The 18,305-nt window shown below is 41.5% G+C and overlaps 1 protein-coding gene across 2 annotated transcripts in view; it reads left to right on the top strand.

Moving 5' to 3' along the window:
- VPS50 (VPS50 subunit of EARP/GARPII complex) overlaps nucleotides 1-18,305 on the top strand; it is a 147,959-nt gene that overhangs the window by 109,801 nt on the left and 19,853 nt on the right. The window contains exons 22-23 of one of the 2 annotated variants that reach the window (XM_059728996.1): nucleotides 982-1,062; nucleotides 2,586-2,627. In XM_059728996.1, the coding sequence (XP_059584979.1) occupies nucleotides 982-1,062; nucleotides 2,586-2,627 (123 nt within the window). The remainder of the gene's footprint in view (nucleotides 1-981; nucleotides 1,063-2,585; nucleotides 2,628-18,305) is intronic. The other variant, XM_014603218.3, reaches the window with a different exon arrangement.

Genomic DNA, 18,305 nt, shown 5'->3' with positions numbered 1-18,305 from the left:
TCTTGAAAATTGCCTGTTTTTTCTCTCCCAAGTGCTGTGTCATGAAAGTTTTGACACTGAATCCAATCCAACGGACCATGTTGTCTAAATATAGTTCAGAAAACTTTTTTTTGGGGGTGTGAAGCACATACCAGTACCATATCCTAGTACTTATTGAGTGTGCAGACCCTGGACAAGAAAATGTATGTTTCTTCGTTCCTCCATCTCCATTTTGTTTGGCTTTATGTACATGTTTTATGTAGTTAAAATTGGAAAATAAGTAGCTACATTTATCAAAACACACTGGGGCAGACACTCAGCTGGAGCAAAGCAGTATAATTTTACTAAAGCGAATGAAGCTATGCTGATTTACGACTGCTGAGTATTTGACTCATCATACATTTGGTCCCCATACAGACCAGGAAGACTAAACATTTCTTGGCTTGATCATGATCCAGGCTAAATAACAAATGCTTTAAGACTTATGGAAAATAATTTTCCAACTAAAAGTTGCCATCAAACAAATGATGATCAAAGGTTTGTAGCCTGGTGAAAAGAAATGTTAATTAGGGCTAATATTTGTCCACAGTGTTGAGTCCATAACTTTCACAGCCAGGATATTACTGCATGCTAATTTGTGTATTCATTCTCTTGCTGGTCTGTAGAAATAAAAACTCATAGGTGCCTCTGCCCAAATAAGCTATTTTAACCAGAACAAAACGAGTAACAGTTACCTGTTAGTATGAATTATTTATAGTCATCTTTGTGAACTGTACATAGTTCATCCTTTACATCAGTGCAATGTTGGATGCAGTGATCCTTGTTGTCTTCCTGTTTATTTTGATTTGGTTTTAAGTATATGCTGAGCTTCTATACATAAGTAATATTTAGCAGGCTTGAACAAGCAGTACATATTCATTTTCTTGTTTATAGTCCTAAAACTAAGATGGGAGACTTTTTTTTTTTGTCTTTCCTAACTTGTTTAGGATCCTTTTTTTCCAGTTTGAATTAACAGGACTGGGTCTCAGCAGTAGCAGACTGCGAACCACACTGAACAGGATCCAAGAGAGCCTGATTGATCTGGTAAGAAGCTGGGATGCATTATTGTTCTCTGTAGTAAGAGACATATTATAGAAAGTATGGGATATGCTTTCTGATGCCATTTATTAATTTCACTTTTCATCATATTTAGTGCCTTAATTTCTTAATTTATTTCATGGTGTTATGTGGTTTTTCATGGATTATTCTAGGATTTTGATAAGGGGAGGTGCAGATGCTGTGGCACATTATCACGTATAATACATCATACATTGTTGTCAAGTTAAAGAGAAACAAGATGCTTTACTAATATGCTAGGGGGCTCGCACTGTATTGTTTAATTTAAGATCAAAGCAAAACAAGTATGACTATTGGAATGTACATTAATTTGCTGGATTAAATATACAATTAAAAAACTAGGCAAAAGTAGTCAAAAGATTTTGTTTCGTTAATGCTGTACTCATTATAGTTAAATGTATCTCTCTTATTCAGATGCATAAAGTAAAATCTAGCCTCCTTGAACATCTTGACAGTGCCTTCAATACTGTCGGTCACTCTCTGCTTCACTCTCGGTCACTTCTGCACCTAAGTTAATGTTACCACACCTGAGTTAAAGTTTATAGTTGGAGCTGAAAACAGTCCGCAGTTCTGTGAAATAGACGAGAGACATTAGTAGAGATTGATAACAGATGGTAAAACTGCAGAATAAATGATAGTTTGAATATAAAGGGTCATGAACACCTGTGGTGTGGCGAGATATTAGCAGGAGTCAGGTGGTTGACTGAGCCATGAAGTCAGTTGACTCTCATCATTGCCTGAATAGAAATGTCACTGCCCTTCCCAGCTGGTTGTTTTTAAACTATGGGTAGAGGAGGAATCAAAGAGGGGTGCACCCCCCAATCTGCCCCTGTCTTGTTTGATCCTTCAGAATTTCTTGGAACAAATGTAGGGGAACTACAGGAAACAACTATCTTGCTAGAGTAACCTGAGAGATAGTAATGGCATGCTAAGTACTCTATTAAATCACCCACGTGGCAATTCATTCCATTTAAAGTTTAAACTTAATATTAATTGTTTGCTTTAATCCTCCATGCTATTTCAGAAGCACTTACTGGTTGGAGATGTCTTGAATTCAGTAATGATTGCCAGACTTTCCAAACTTTCATATATTTAAATCCCTTAAAATTATATCTGCATCGTTAATAACAGTTTAACAGATTATTTCAGTGGTACAACACTTACGTGGCAACTTGAACTGAGGCTAAAAAGAGGATAAATAATTAATTTTTTCACAGATTTCAAATTGTTTTTCCCTACCATGCATGTTGCAAGTTAGATGTCATGAGGCAATTTAACAGTTAAGGGTTTTTTTTTTTTGAGGGGGGAAAAAAAACCTCTTCTGTGCTTGCATTAGTCTGACAGATTACTGCTTCTTAAAAGTAAGCTAGAAAGTGAGAACTACTTCCTCTAAATTGATGAAATTTAGGATTATACATTGCAACTGGATTGCAAAAATTTATAAAGAAATGTAGCGAGGGAATAACAAGCTTCTCTTTTGCTAAGTACAGACAGTCAAAGAGCCCAAGGCTGAATTGATTCAAACTTTGCAGGTGAGTCTAAGCTGTGTAGATCAAACCATTAAGCAAGTAAACAGACATGCACTTTTGATTCTGCAAATGCAGCCACATGCCTACAGTGGCCCAGGCCAGAAGCTGGGGGGAGAGCCAGGGCCTAAGAGCACACCTCCCTGCTCAGCTAGAGCAGACAGCTTGGGCCATGGCTGGCCCTCCCTGTGAGGGAGGGTTTTCGGGAGAGGTGCAAAGCATCCTGGCATCCAGGGGGGAATGTAAGCTAAGTTGAATCAAGCAGGTCTGCAATAGAAGTTCAATAAAACAATTTAACCTAAATCAGTGAAGCCTAATCATCCACATTTCTCAAACTGGTTTTGGCCATTTTGAAAGTGGTTTATGTGCACTGAACTTCTGTTGTGTTACAGATTTGAACTGGTTTCCTATCGCATATACTGGTTTGTGTGTAATTTCTGTCCCTAGCCTTTAAGTAGATTGCTCTTACTTGCATTGAAATACAAATACTTAAGGCTGTCTATAGAGATAATTTCCCAAATCTTTCATGTCTTAAACAACATAAGATGTGTATTTATTATACTGTATTTACATGCATACTTCACACAACCCTTTCCCAAATAGCTCTCCAAAATTGGGGCATATCTTAAACAGGGAAGCTGATTTTTTTTGTAGTGGATGGAATCATGGACATGCTGAAATGGCAGCCTGGACCTGTGCTTCTTTTTCTTTTCTCTGGCCAGCATGCAGCAGAGATGGAGTCTACTCTTTCATGCCAGAGGTAGAGTTTTAACATTCTGGCAGCCACTGCCAATTGGCAGTAGTTTTCTGCTGAGCAGTCAGTGGGCAAGTCTACAATTGGCAAGTTTACTGTCAGATAGAAGCACCCTCAAACATGCTGGCCATCTGTGCATACATCCCCCCACTGAACAAATGGCAGTATTGCTATGTTCATACATCAGCTGCTACTGGGCTAATTAACCTACCTGTAGCACTTTATGAGTGTGGCTATGCTGCTTCTGGTACAGAAGATAGTGCTTGTGTTGCAACAGAGCATGGTAGAAGGTGCCACTGCTTGGCGCATAGTAAATGTGTGTATGGATCTAAATTACTGTTGTATGAGAACTTTTTTTTAAAAGCAGTACATATATTGGACCTTTGATGTTTTCATCATCTGTTGTAAAGTCATCTAAGGGAGTATGAATTAGTTAATGACCCCGAGTTCCAAAACTAGTGATGTGTGCACCATTAGTAAGGTGTGGAAAAATGAATGAAAATTTAAGATGAATCATCCTGACATTTTGTTTTCAGAGAAAAGTCTGAAGTGAAATATGAAGTATGTGGAGAAGGAAACTCTCATTTTAAAAGGATGTTGCACAAATCAATTAAGGGAGAACATTTGAAAAATACAATGGCAGGATCTGTAACTTAAAAAAATCAGATCTATAACTTAAAAAAAAATCAATAAACACATTCACTTTCATTTAACTTCTTTTTTGTTAATGTTATATGTAAAGGATTAAGGGTAAATCCTTCCATAACTGAACAGTTTTAATAGTTTCACAGATTTCACAGACATTAGGACTGGAAGGGACCTTGGAAGATCATGGAATCCAGCCCCCTTCTCCAGGGGCAGGAAGTCAGCTGGGGTCACAGGATCATAAACATCCCAGCAAGATAAACATCTAATTTTTTCTTGAAGGCGTTCAGAGTAGGTGCTTGAACCACCTCCGATGGCAGGCTATTCCAGACCTTGGGGGCTTGGACAGTTCTTCCTTATGTCCAGCCTAAAACGGTCTTGCAGGAGTTTATAACTGTTCAACCTTGTCATCCCTTGGGGGGCCCTGGTGAACAATTGTTCCCCCAGATCCTGGTGTACACCCCTGATAAACTTACAGGTGGCCACCAGATCTCATTAGTGTAGAGGCATTTAAGGCCTTCTGAGGGTGTATGCGCCTCACCCCGCAATCCCAGGACTATCTGGGCCCCTGTCTCTTACCTGGGTATTTCTTGTGGTCGTCACCTGTCTTGGCTGGGCTGTTCTTGAGGGTGTCTTCTGGTTCAGTGTACCGTGGCTCCCTTGGTCCTCTTCCTCCCCCAACGAGCCTAGTTTAAAGCCCACCGGAGGAGATCAGCCAACCTGAAAGAGAACACACGGTTACCTTTGGAGAAGAGGTGAAGCCCATCCCACCCGAGCATGTCTCTTGTTCTGAAGTGTAGGTCGTGGTCCAGAAAGCTGAAGCCAGCTGTGAGACACCAGTCACGAAGCTGCAAGTTGATGTCCCAGATGCAGGTCTCATGGCATCTTCCATGTCCGCTCACTGGAAGGATCGATGAGAAGACAACCTGTGCCCCTATCTCCTTTAGCTTGTCTCCCAGAGCTTGGTAGTCCTTCATCAGGCAATCTGGACTGCTCCTGGCCGCATCATTAGTGCGCACATGGATTAGGACCGTGGGGTAGTAATCAGTGGGCTGGATTCATCTCCGTCACGTTCTGAATCCATGCTGTGGGCAGACAGGAGACCTAGCGTGTCATGGGATCCTGGCGACAGATGGGACCCTCTGTTCCTCTCAGGATGGAGTCGCCTATCACGGGTACCTGGCGTCTCTTCTTCTGTGTCGACTTACCTCCTTCAGGCCGTTCTGTGTGTGGAGTGACCTCCTCACCAGAGGTTTCCTCCTCACCTTCCTCTTCCTGCAGTGTTGCCAGGGCCTCATACCTGTTCCCCAGCTGGACTGGGGAAGCTGGTACTGCGCCACTGTGAGCAGCCCTGGCTCTGGAGGGGAACTTCTGCCATTCTGCTGTGGAGGGCACCTCCTGGGGCTCTTCTTCCTTTGGTGCTTGGCCCTGCAGGGAAAGGAAATACCCGTCAATTTCATCTTCTGCTTCCCTGATCCCCCCCCCTCAGCCTGCTAACCTCCTCCTGGACCTCCCTCACCTGCCCCTCCAAGGCCCTAAGATGGGCACCTGCGGGACAGGTGTGGGGACCCCATTCCTTGCCCCCCCCCCCGGCCCTGCCGAGCATCCCCCGCAGGCCAGGGAGCAGGGTGATGCCAGCTCCCTCGTGGGCTCCATCTGGGCGGAGGCCTCAGAGAAACCCTGGGTAGTTGACACCCCCCAGGCAGGGGCCCTAGCGGCACTCCGCATCCACACCATTTTTTTTTGTTTGGTGCAGTGCCTTCGCCTTACCCATGCCAAAGTCTTCCTCCTGGCCTCTTCTGCTTGCCTGCCTGCGTGAACACCAGCACAAATGCTGTCACACCCTCACAGAGCATGCCTGTTTGCGTGCTCTGTTTGTGTGCAGCTTGGGAGCGCAGCTCCCTGGTGGCTCAGTCAAAAGGGATCCGGGGGGCTTCCCCCCCAGATCCACCTCAGCTGCGCCTGCTCCTATGCCCCACTTACCTTAGGGGGATCAGCTGCTGCTGCCCCCTCCGCTGCTTCTGCTGCCTCCTCCAACACTGCTGCTGCTGGTGCCGGTAAGTTTGGGGGCATACGTGTGTAGAGTTTTCATTTTCGAAACTTTTTTGTGGGAAATTTTGTCAAAAATAATAGTCTATAATAAATAGATTTTAATTTTTAAAAATTTCTGACCAGAAACTTTCTTTTACAAATATTTGCCAACCAGATTTATTTGTAATCCCCACTCATAACATCCTTTGCTCAATTGACTATTTTGAATTTCTGAAACAATAGTGGAAGCAAACCATCCCTTGTTCAGTGTATCAGTCCTGAATTATTGTCATTTGTTACCTTCAGTTTGCAAGATCTTTCAGTTTTGTTAGTTGCATTTTGGAGATCTCCAGTCATATATCTTATAAACTGTAATATCATGAAAAATTCAATGCAAGCAGTTATAGATGTGGAGTTGTATTAGTGTTTTTGTCAGCATGTGTTTTATACTCTACCAAAAAATTACATTTAAAGAAACATTCTTAATGAGTTCTGCCTCAGTGTTTGCTAAACTATAGAAAATACACCTTTTTAATTTTAGATGATCTGTATAACTACTAATCAAGTAATACCTGGTGTCTGTTTCTTTTTCCCATTCTAGTTTTGATTTATGTGAAAAAACTAATGACAGAATTGGCATCTGAGCACAGTTTACATGTAAACTTTTTTTATAAAAGAGAGGCAAGGATTTTTTGGGGTGATATCTTATTGGACCAACTGCATGATTAGAATAGTTAGACAAGCTTTTGAAAGCCAGACATTCTTCATCAGGTCTTCACCAGGTTTCCTAATAATAAAGAACATCTTGCATTTGAAAGCTTGCTTAACTTTCTGTCAGCCATGCTGCTAGTCCAATAAGAGTCTTTGCCTCTTGAATGATTCTTGGACCATCTTGGCTATAACTTGACTCCAACACTATCATAACTTCTTTAAAGCACAAAAGTTGATTTTTATTTTCTCATTGGCATATAAGGCTTAGGAGCACAAGCCCCACTGATTTGAGAAATTCCTGAAAATTCTATTTTTTTTCAGATTTGTCTTGCATAGGGCCCAAGAGATAGTATATGTAAAATTGCAGTTGAGGGCATTTACCAATTCTGAAGATTACACCTGTAGGCTTTAAGTACGCTACAGTTCCTCATTTGTTTTAAATTTGCTAATTCTACTGAAATATGTTTTAAGTTTACTAATAATGTTGTTCTAAAGTAGCTACACTCTTTTCAAATGCCATCATGATCTGGAATTTAAAGAATATTTTGATCTTTACATGATGTAGTTTGTTTTGGTGGAATTCCAGCACAGCCTTACTGTTCTTACTTGCTTTGTTTGAAGAAATTCATGTGAAAGAGATTGCCAGGAGTTTAAACAGTGACTGATTTGTAAATATATGGATCTAATTTGTTTGAGTTTGTGTTCAGGAAATACAAGTGATATCTTGTAAAGATCAAAATATTTTTTTAAATTCCAGATCATGATGGCATTTGAAAGGACTGTTGCTACTTATAAACCAACTTGGAGGAATAATAACTATAATCAGTTGAACTACATATTTTAAATTGGCTTAGAGTGCAGAGTAAAGGAATATCTTAGGGCCCAATTTTCTTGTTGACAGTCTTGGAGTCCATCTTCAGCCTTTCATTCAGTTTAATATTTCCTACTGAACTTTTTATTTAAACCTTACGTAGCTCTACAGTTCAGTGTACCTTAGTGTATATCTTGGTATTGTTATACTATGCTATACCATTAATTTATTAATGTTGTCATTAATAAATGAGGCATGCTTATAGATAATTAGATGTTTTAATTCATTTCTGTATTAAAATGCATGTAATCAGATTGCTGTGCTTGGCTCCAGGTCAGTGAGACAAAAGTTCAAATTAAGAGAAATAGCAAAGATGGTAAAGGATGTAGGATTCACTTTTATATCTGTTGAAGTCTTCTATAAATTGAGTCTTAAGAAAGAGAATTTTTTAGATAAATAAGAATTGAAATTAAACTAGGGTTGTGAGAGAATATTGTAAATTTGGGACTAAAATAAATATGTATACCTGCAAATACAAAATAAAGTACATTAAATGTTGTATCATGAAGTTGAATCAAGAAAACTTATAGAACCTTGTACAGGGATAGCACTGTCAAAAGCAGTATGTCAAGTTTTCATTTTAGACTGCTGTTAAATCGGATGCTATATGGTGTAATGGTCTCTAGAAGCAGTACAATTAAAAATTGATCAAGTATAGCACCCCTTGGCAAAATATTTAGTGTTTACTGTAGTAAAACACATCTACCTTACATTCTTTTCAAGCTCCAAGTACAAAGTCTTCTGGACTGCTAGACTTCCAAACAAAGATGTTTAGGGTTGCATTGTACCCTTGCAGTGCAGTCATACATGAAACCTATAACTGATATTATAGACTTGGAATTGGATTGCATTTTTAAACTTTTTTTATCAAATAATTTAATTTTTTTTACATTTCACTGCTTGCTAGGTTTTTTTTATTTATACCTTCACAAATAGAGCAAGAGTGTTCAGAACACAGGAATCTCAGACAGACTTCAGTAATCCAACATAAATAATTGTTTTATGACAGTAGCCAGTGGTAGGTTTTATTATTGGAGCAGAATCTTAGGTCCCAGGTAGACATTGCATTTAAGACATGATTAATCTCTTCATTGCATTTTAAGCAGTAACCTAGCCTCATGTTCAGAGAATTAATGGTTCCACAAAAAGAAAAACCAGTCACAAAAATATGTCTAAACATGGAAAATTTTATGGCTGGTTTCTATTGCACCGATAAAGAATGTGTAGTTCTGTGCCACAGTCTCCAAATAACCCTGGTGTGGTCCCCGGAGCTGGCTGACAATCAGCTGATTGTTTTCAGGATTAATGTCCTTCCCAGGCTTGAAAAACCATGGTGTGGTCTCTGACAATCAGCTGATCATTGGCAGGATTCGGACTGCACTGGGTTGGCTTCGTGCCACTGCGCATACTCCCAGGGAGCGGTTGGGCACCATAGGCAATGCATTGGAGGGGCATGGGGGGACACAGGCCCCCCACAGCTTTGTGCATCCACAGTGAGACACAGGGCTGCAGCCTGGCTAGACTGGCACTGGGCTGCTCCTATGGCCCGGCAGGCGGAACCCGGTGTGGGAGGCTGCAGCAGGGCAGCGAGACTTGTTCCTGCTGCTACCACTGCCACTGGAACCCCTGTGCTAGCTGCACCACCATGGAGTAATGCCACACTGCCAGCAGTGTGAGGAGTAGCAGACTGAGGGGTCGGGGCCACACTGCCCTCACCTCCTCCCATGCCAGCTGCTTGCGTGCTGGGCTGTGGTTCTACCCTGGAAGGGAGGGTGGGGTTGGGGGAGCAGGGCAACCTGAAGGGAGTGGTGGTGGCTGGGCTATGGCAGAAGGGTACAGCTGTGGCACAGCATGTGAGCAGTATGGCGGTCCTGGTGTTGGTGGTGGCAGCAGCAGCAGCAATGAGTCTCACTGCCCTGCTGTGTCCTCCCGCTCTAGGTCCTGCCCACTGGGCTGTGGAAGCAGCTTGGTGCCGGTTCAGCCAGGCTGCAGTCCCATGCCCTACTGTGGACACAAATCTGAGGGGCATGTGTTCCCCCACAATACATTGCCTATGGTTGGGCACCCTCCCCTGACACTCTCCCTGCCCCACACACCCACCCCACCCCCTTCCCCACACTGGGTGCCTGGGGGCAGGAGGCAGCAGTTTGGGATTGAGGGGCACCAAGACGGCTGGGGTTTGGGGGGTTGTGGGTCGGGAGTGAGGGATACTGTAGCGGATGGGGAGTCCTGCAGATCAATGTTGAGGGGGGGCTCTGGTAGGGCTGGGGGAACTTTGGGTTGGGAGCAAGGGGCACCAGCATATCAAGGTTGTTCAGTGCTGTAGTGCAGCCGGGATGACAGCTGCAGCTGGACCTGTGTCCTGGTGAGTGAAGGGAAGAGGGGGAGCCCTGATTTTCTATGATAAAAACAAAAGCATAGATTCATAGATGTAAGGTCGGAAGGGACCTAAGTAGATCATCAAGTCCAACCCCCTGCCCTGGGCAGGAATGAATACTGGGCTCATATGACCCCAACTAGGTAATTATCAAGCCTCCTCTTAAAGACCCCCAAGGTAGGAGCCGGCACCAGCTCCCCTGGAAGTTGGTTCCAGATCCTAGCTGCCCTGACTGAAGTAGTTCCTTCTTATGTCCAGCCGGAACCGACTCTCAAACAACTTATGGCCATTATTCCTTGTTACTCTGGGAGGTACTCGGGGGAACAGGGTCTCTCCCGTTCCCTTCTGGTCCCCCCTGGTAAGTTTTTATAGATGGCCACCAGGGTCCCCTCTCAGCCTTCTCTTGTGAAGGCTGAACAGGTTCAGGTCCCACAGCCTCTCCTCGTAGGGTCTGCCCTGCTGTATCCGGATCATACGAGTGGCCCTCCTCTGGACCCCCTCGATGCTGGCCACATCCCTCCTAAAGTGCAGCGCCCAGAACTGGACGCAGTACTCCAACTGTGGCCTGACCAGTGTCGCATAGATGGGGAGGATCACCTCTTTGGTCCTGCTTGTGATGCATCTGTGCATGCATGATAAGGTGCATTTAGCTTTATTGACCACGTCCTCACATTGGCGGCCCATGTGAAGCAATGCCAAAATACATAAGTATTTGGAATGTATGTTGTTATAACAATTGTAGGCACTTGTGGGCTTTCAAATTGCTTTAAAATTGTAAATATATCAAAATATATCAAGTTGCATTCCTGGCTGTGTGCATGATGCGGCATTTATCAGTGACATTATTCAATAAAAAAAACGATAATGTTAGGTTTCCTTTTTTCAGTGCCAATCCTATATGCCACCAATATATTGGTGCACTTCTACTGTTTATATGTTTTATTTAGTCATTAGTAAATGCAGAGTTCACTGGGCCAGCTTCAGGAGCACGATAGAGAGTACCTTAGGCAGTGTACCCATAGTCTAGTAGTAACAGCGCTTTGCGAAATGCAAAAGATGTGGGTGAAAACCCACACTATGTCTGGGTAAAGGGCCCTAAGACCTTGAACAACTAATATTGCCTTGCACGTGTCAGGTACACCTGCAGGGTAATCCTATTTTGCCACAGGTATAAATACAACCCAAACTGTGAGTAATTGCCAAATTCTGCAGTTACTCAGCTACACAAGTCCCTCTTACACATGTGAAAGTGTAATTGAATGTAGCTATTTAATGAACATTGGGAGAGACATTTTTATTCTACCAAGTGCTACAGAAGCCATGACTTGAAGCTTCAAAGACAGTATATACAAAGTTGACATTTCACTGATATTCACTATAGTATTCTGATAAGCAAGATAATAAACACCAAGAGCACATTCTGCCTCCAAAAACAAGGTTCACTTCTTGATGTAGTTGGTGAGATTTGACCCATCTAAGGCATGCGTGGCCTTTAAGACATTAAAAAAGATGAATAGTAATCTGTGTGTAATCATGGATTAACGGTTGCCACATATTAGTTGGAATATCTGTTGACTTATATGTAGGGTGATTGTGGCTGTTGTTATTTATTATCTTGCTTATCAGAAGAAGCAGTGGTAAATGCTGACCTATTTTGTTAGAAGTATTTTCTCCTTTCCCCACTTTAAAAGCTGGATGCCCTTCAGCATGTTCACAAATACTGTTCTTATACTTAGAAAAATGCAAAATGATTTTGAAAATGTTTTCCAAATGGTACAGTTTTTTATCATTTCACTTGCACCGCTTTTAAAATGAAATGTTGTCTCTCGTAATATTTAAATGATAGCATACTTTCTTACAACTAAGTTTTATATACTGCTCCAGAAATCACTGTCTCCCTTATCTCAAGTTTTATTTTTGCTTCTATTTATATTTAAAAATGAATGGGAAGTAGATTATAATTTTGTTTTGTTTTTGTTGTGAATCCTGTATTTCTATTTTTAGTGTCTGTTTGGAGTTAGTACCTTCCAAGATAATCTTCAGACTGGTGCATTACAGTATTATGCTTTATGTTTATTTTCATATTATTCTCTATGCTATTACAAAAGTTGTCAACTACAGTTACAAGCAAAGCATAGAGATGATGGATTTATTTTTAAGGCTAAGCTCCATCTTTGGAAATAAACATCTAGGATCTGCTTTCCTCTTCTATGAGTGCACATTACACTCCAGTTAATGGTTCCAGTACTTTAGTTCCATGCAGTGTGGGAGTGGAATATTCAGCCACCAGAGCGCTTTCACCTATGGTCCTGTTTTGCCATTGCCTTTAGAAGTCTTTCTACTACTTCTGTTTCTCCATCTATATGTAAGGTTAGGATTTCCTCTATTAGATTTAATGATATTAGTATTCCTAGGCAAAGGTTCTTAAATGCAGTGAGAGTGCCTAGAATAAAAAACAAGTGCACTTCTTACGGGTTGCTGTATATCAGAGATGTCAAAGATGCAGCCTACAGGTCATATTCAGCTTGTGGAGCATATCATCCAACTCCTGGTACTGCCCATGAGTCTTGCAGTTGAGCAAAAGGCAGCATGCAGGATGCACCAGATGGCTCTGTGCACTGCATGTGGTGCCCTCTCCAATTTATGTCTCTGAGTGAAATGGTTGCAGCATGTAGCACATCCCTGAAGCAGCTGGAGTAGGACTGTGTGACAGCGGTGCCCACTCCAGCCCCTCCAGAACATGCATTGCAGTATATTATTCCTTAAAAACTAGTTGCTAATGCACCCTGTAAAATTCTGCTGGTCTAGGACAAACATTTTTTTTTCAAAGATGTAGTTCCAAGATCGATTATATTAATCCATCATCATTATCATAAAGGACAGGTTCTTTGTCTGTGCTGGCATATTGATGCAAATTTTGGAGGGCTACACTAAAGTAAGTGGATGACCTGACAGTGAACACCCTGGGAGTAGGCCTGTTGAATGTGAAGTCAGAAGAGAATTAACATGATTTCTCTTTCTCTCACTTAGCAGGACAGTTAAAGTTCTGTAGCAGAGTACTAAATTCATCCAGATGATAAAGTTTACATGTACTCTGATTGTAGAAGAAGTTTCATCTGGTTTACTGCCTTCCCCTAAAAGACTACTTTTTTGCATAAAGAGGATGTTCTTTATGCAAATGGATTCTCTTACCCATTACAGATTCCTCTTTTGGAGTAACTATTTAATACTGCTTAAACACTACAGTATATTTAAACAATATGATATGTGCACACATCCCTTGAGGGTTTTTGTCTTGCTGATGGTTTGCTGTATGTTCTAGGAGGATATGAATGTAGGTAAAAAAAACAAACCCAAAAAACCCTACATCCTGCCAGTGAAAAGCATTTTTCCTTTCAGACTAGAAAAACATCCTTTTATTTTCTAATTCTAAATCTATTATGTGATGAAGGACTGGCCTGCTGCCAGTCAGCATCAACAGTGAAATGTTCTCATTAGGTTGAATGTCAGTAGTTTTCCTGAGCATCCATCACTGTTTGCAGTTGGCAGTTTCGAATGAAAGATTTATGTATCTTCATAATTCTGTGTTAGTTTAAGAGAGAGAAAAAGGGTCTAGTGACCAGGTGATGATTTAATTCCCTGATAGGAATTTAGGTTTATAATTGAATCTATAGAGATGACTTCAGTTTTCTGCTATAGCAATTTGTGGTTAAGTACTAAAGTCTAATAATTTTTTATCTGTTTTCATTCATTATAACTATATTTCCACTCCTCATTCTGCTTATTGGTTTTTGTTTTCAAATTGAGGTAAATTCCTTTTCTCGTGTGTGTTGCTATTATTCTCACTGATCAATCTCACAAACATTTCCTCAATAAATCTCAGTGGAACAGAGGAAGAAGTAAAACTTGATTCATGACCAATTTCAGGAGACTGAAATTTACTCCACTGCACCAAACCAAAGTTTATCAGGTTTTGTAGGGTAATCCAGGTAGGAGGACTTTAATTTTTAATTCTCCCAAAGCTGTGGCAGACTGTAGGACCTGCCAGAAAGCGGAAAACTGTGCTGTAGCCTCATAGCACTTACTTCAGCCAGAGGCTATAACAGGGGTGGGTAAAATACGGCTTTTGGGCTGGATCTAGCCTGCCAGACCATTTTATCTGGCCTGCAGGACCCCTGAAGAATTAGAAAATATTTATCTGCTCCTGGCTGCCTGTCAAAGACGATCAGAACCGGGGGCAGTTAGGACCTAGGGAGAGCCGGCGGCAGGAGCCCACCCCCAGCCATTTTCCCTGCTTCTTGCTCCAGCACCACGTGGCTCCTGGCTGCGTGGCCAGACCGGGGAGTATGGGGCTGCCCCAGTATGGGGGTGTGCATGCGCGTGCAGGCAGGGGCAGTGTGTGTGTGTAGGCCGGGGCAGTGTGTGTGTGCTCATAGGGCGAGTCCCACATGCACACCCTACTGTACACATGCATGCACACCCCCCTCACACTGCCGTACACTCAGACCCCCGTACTCACCCACACCCGACATATCCACACACAAACCCCCACATGCTCCCTCACCCCACACACCCACAGCCCCCCACAAACCTATACCCACCCTCCCATAATATACAAGTGTAAGACTTCATTTTAAGCTATTTTGCGATCACCTTTATGTATACTATACAAATGCATGTAAACCAGGGCAAAAACATATTTTGAAATCAAATTAATGAATGTTTTAGATGTTCACTTTTTAGGATATAATTTAGTATTTTTCTGGTTCCGAGATGGCAAAACCTCTTGCTGAAAAAAGTTCTTCCGGGGGCAAGGGGTGGGACTTCTGGTGACAAAGGCAGGGATCAGGGGGCAGGATGTCTGGTCCCAAGATGGCGATTAGGGGGTGTGGCACCTGACATGGGGTGGGGCTACCCATGTGGCCCATGACAGCTTGCCAAAACTTGATAAAATAAGACACTTCATTTTCTCGTTATCATTCTATATTTGGGTTCTCGTGCCTCAGAACTTTGCTGTATGTTTGTCTACTCATCCTGGTGGACAGAATACATATGTGACTTTTTTTCTGTTTGTTGGCCCTGTGCACGGTCCCACTCTTGGGCTTTGTAGTGTTCTTCTGAGCCTAGCAGACCTGAAATATCAGTATATTTCTCTTTGTCAAAGGATGCACTATTGAAAGACTGTACTGGCAGATCAAGAACGTGTATTCATTTTTTTTCTTTGAAAAAATGCCTACGTGTGGTTTTCAGTATGAAATAACATGCTCCAGAATCGTAACTGTCTATGTTATTGTTTTGATCAGCATACTGGCACTTGCGTAAAGCATTGTTTCTTTTACCTAAAATACTTTGTGAAGGAGTCGCCCATTTCTGCAAGAGATACAATTATGTGTAGCCAATTTGTTTTGGAAATACAATGAATTATACATTTACCTATTATGTTACTAGTTAACCAGATAGCATGGTAGGTACTACTATAGCAGTGATTCTTAACCAGGGTGCCAGGGCACCTTGAGGTGCCTTGAGATTCTTTCATGGGTGCCAGAAGACTTGATCTATTTTTCTGTAGTAAAAAATTAATGAAAACTAAGAGCTAGCATTTTTTGAGGGGTGCCTTAAGTCTAAAGAGGTTGAGGACCACTGTATTAGAGTAAACACCATACATTAGCTGCTACATATGCTGGCTGTTATTTACCCATTTAGTGTGTGCTGAAACTTTTGAGAAAACTCTAAAATCAGTTTGGATGAAGTCACATTTGGTATATGCTACGCTGTACTTAGGGATCAGTTTCCTCTTGAAGTGTAGTACCTCCTGCTAAAGTTAACATGTCTTGAACACATTAGGAGCAGAGAATTTGCACACTGAAGTCATTTTCCTATGGTCCAAGGTTTTCACACTTGTGGGAACTGGTCATTTGATATTCTTTAATTTTAATGTAAATTGTGTGACCATATCCTTAGGTGGCTTTGGAAAATTTTAGCTTTTGAAATTATTTTCATATCACAACTCCTTTTAACTTGGTAATGTTCATTTGTCCTTTTTATCCTTCAACTTTCTTTTGAGCTTGGAGATTTATGAGTGAACAAACCTGTGTACTTCAGAGGGAACTGATGGTTTGAAATCGAAATTTCAAAATAATTAATGGTATATAATTACATGCCGTATATTAAATAAGCAAGCTAAATGCCCATTGACATTTATGGGGCCTGGATAAGAAGGTATTGAGGGCATAACACAGTGACATTTAATTAATAAAGGCAAAGTGTGTACTTGAATTTTGTTTTGCAAGAACAATTAACTAGAAAAATATATAAATGCTTTTTAATGTCCCTGAACATTCCCCCAGCCCCCTTTTCAGTTCCTACTCGGCATGGTCCAAATGGAACTTGTGATCTCTCCTTTCCCCCTCAAATTACTTCTTTCAACATTCTTCTAGTTGCTCAAGCTCATAATCTTGGTGTCATGTTTACCTTGCCCTTCATCCAAGGAGTAATTCAGTTATGCTGCTGATTCATACAAGAGGATCCTGCCTTTCTGTTTTGGTGTGTATCACCAAAATTCTTGTTCAGACTCTGCCCATTTTATATCTCTGCTTTAATATAATCCTGCATGGCTTTAACTGTTTCACCATTTACAAAAATATCTGTTTTAAGTCCATTTTACATACTGCTACTAAAATAATCTTTGTGTCTTGTTCTTCTTTCTGGTGTCTACTGTATTCATACTTTTTTGTCTTGGACTTTCTTAACCCTGGCCTATATGACTAACCTAATAATGTTCATGATCTTGACAACCATTTTTGCTCCACTTATGTTCATTCCCATGCTGTCCTTTTATGCATAAAAGGGAAAACTCCCAGAGAAGAATTGTGTAGGTTCTGGTCATGTACAGACATTCTGTTTCTGTCAGGAGAACTGCCATTCTCCTGGTAGAAACCACAAATGTGCAAGCATTTACAGTCCTTCTCCTAAGTGAAAAATGGTGGTTCTGGGGGAAAAATAAACTGATGCCTCCCTGTTATAAGTTACTCCCAGGAGAGTTTCTTCCAGGAGAATGAACACTTGTACACTTCCCCTTGGCTTAACTCTTCCTGGGGGCCAGATGGAGTGGCCATAGGAAAAGGCTCTCATGTTTTCCTCAGTCCAAGGTCTGGAGTAGGTGTATGGAGTGGGCGGGAGGGCAGCTGCTCCCTGTTGGCTCCTCACTCACTGGATGAAAAGTGGGTAGGGGATTTGCCCCACTGCTCCATCTGCTCAGTTAGTGGTCCCTGATTGCCTATCATGGTGCTTGGGAGCTGAGCAGACGAAGTGACACTGTAAGCCCCCTGCCTGCTTGTCACTTGAGTCCCTGGTGTGAGATGTGGGTAGGAGGCTTTGCTCTGCTCCATTACCTTGGGGAGTAGGAGGACTGGAATAGCTCATGAGTTCCCCAGACTGAGGAAGGCATGAAGACGGGGCATTTGCTTCCTCTCCTGGAATGTTTTCCCATGGTGGAAATTTTCCACAACTAAAGATGAAAGCTTATATGCAGCTTCTAGCTTATCCTCCTTTAAGTCCTTCTTTAAGAATGTATTGCTTTTAGAAATTTGCCTGCTAAGATAGATGAACAAGTGGTCAGCTATAAGAATGTTCTTCTTCCTTCCTTTCATTAATCCTTTATTCTTACTAAAGTGTCCTTGTCCATGCAGTCCTCCTTCTTGTTAGTTACACACTGGAAAGAAAATAATAAAACATTTGTTGCAGTATTTATTTTTTACATCCATCTTGTGCACTGTGTCTATGCTAGCGGTTTTAGATTGTTAGCCTTCCTGTCAGAAAATATTTCTCTGATTGTACAGTAGTAAACTCAAACCCAGCTCCAGGGAGCATTTGGATGCCACGGTTATATTTTGTTTAATAATAATTCTTATTATCATATTGGTTACTTATTCATTTATCACTTTACAAGTTATGTGTTTCTGGTAGGTTTGAACTTGCTTTTGCGGAGATGCATTTAGCCGGTAATTTTTTTTCATAGTGCTCCTGTCTGAATGTATTTGCATTGTGCACAAACATGTTGCTGATGCTTTTTATTATATAGTAATTGACTGACCACAGAACCCGTAACTCATGGAAAGCTTTTAATAAAAGGAAAAAAGCCACATCACTTCCAGCCCTTTTATCCTTTTTTTCCCAATCTAATTTTGTAGCTGTGCCATGTTTTAAAGGCTTACAGTTAGTCTGTGACAGGTTGAGAGTTATAGGTCTCAGGTTTGCCAGCCACTTATGTGCAGGGAGTTTTATCTATGTTTTGTG

The sequence above is a fragment of the Alligator mississippiensis genome, chromosome 5, assembly GCF_030867095.1.
Source record: "Alligator mississippiensis isolate rAllMis1 chromosome 5, rAllMis1, whole genome shotgun sequence".
In the NCBI taxonomy this organism is placed as follows: domain Eukaryota; kingdom Metazoa; phylum Chordata; order Crocodylia; family Alligatoridae; genus Alligator; species Alligator mississippiensis.
This window is presented reverse-complemented; position numbering and strand designations above follow the sequence as displayed.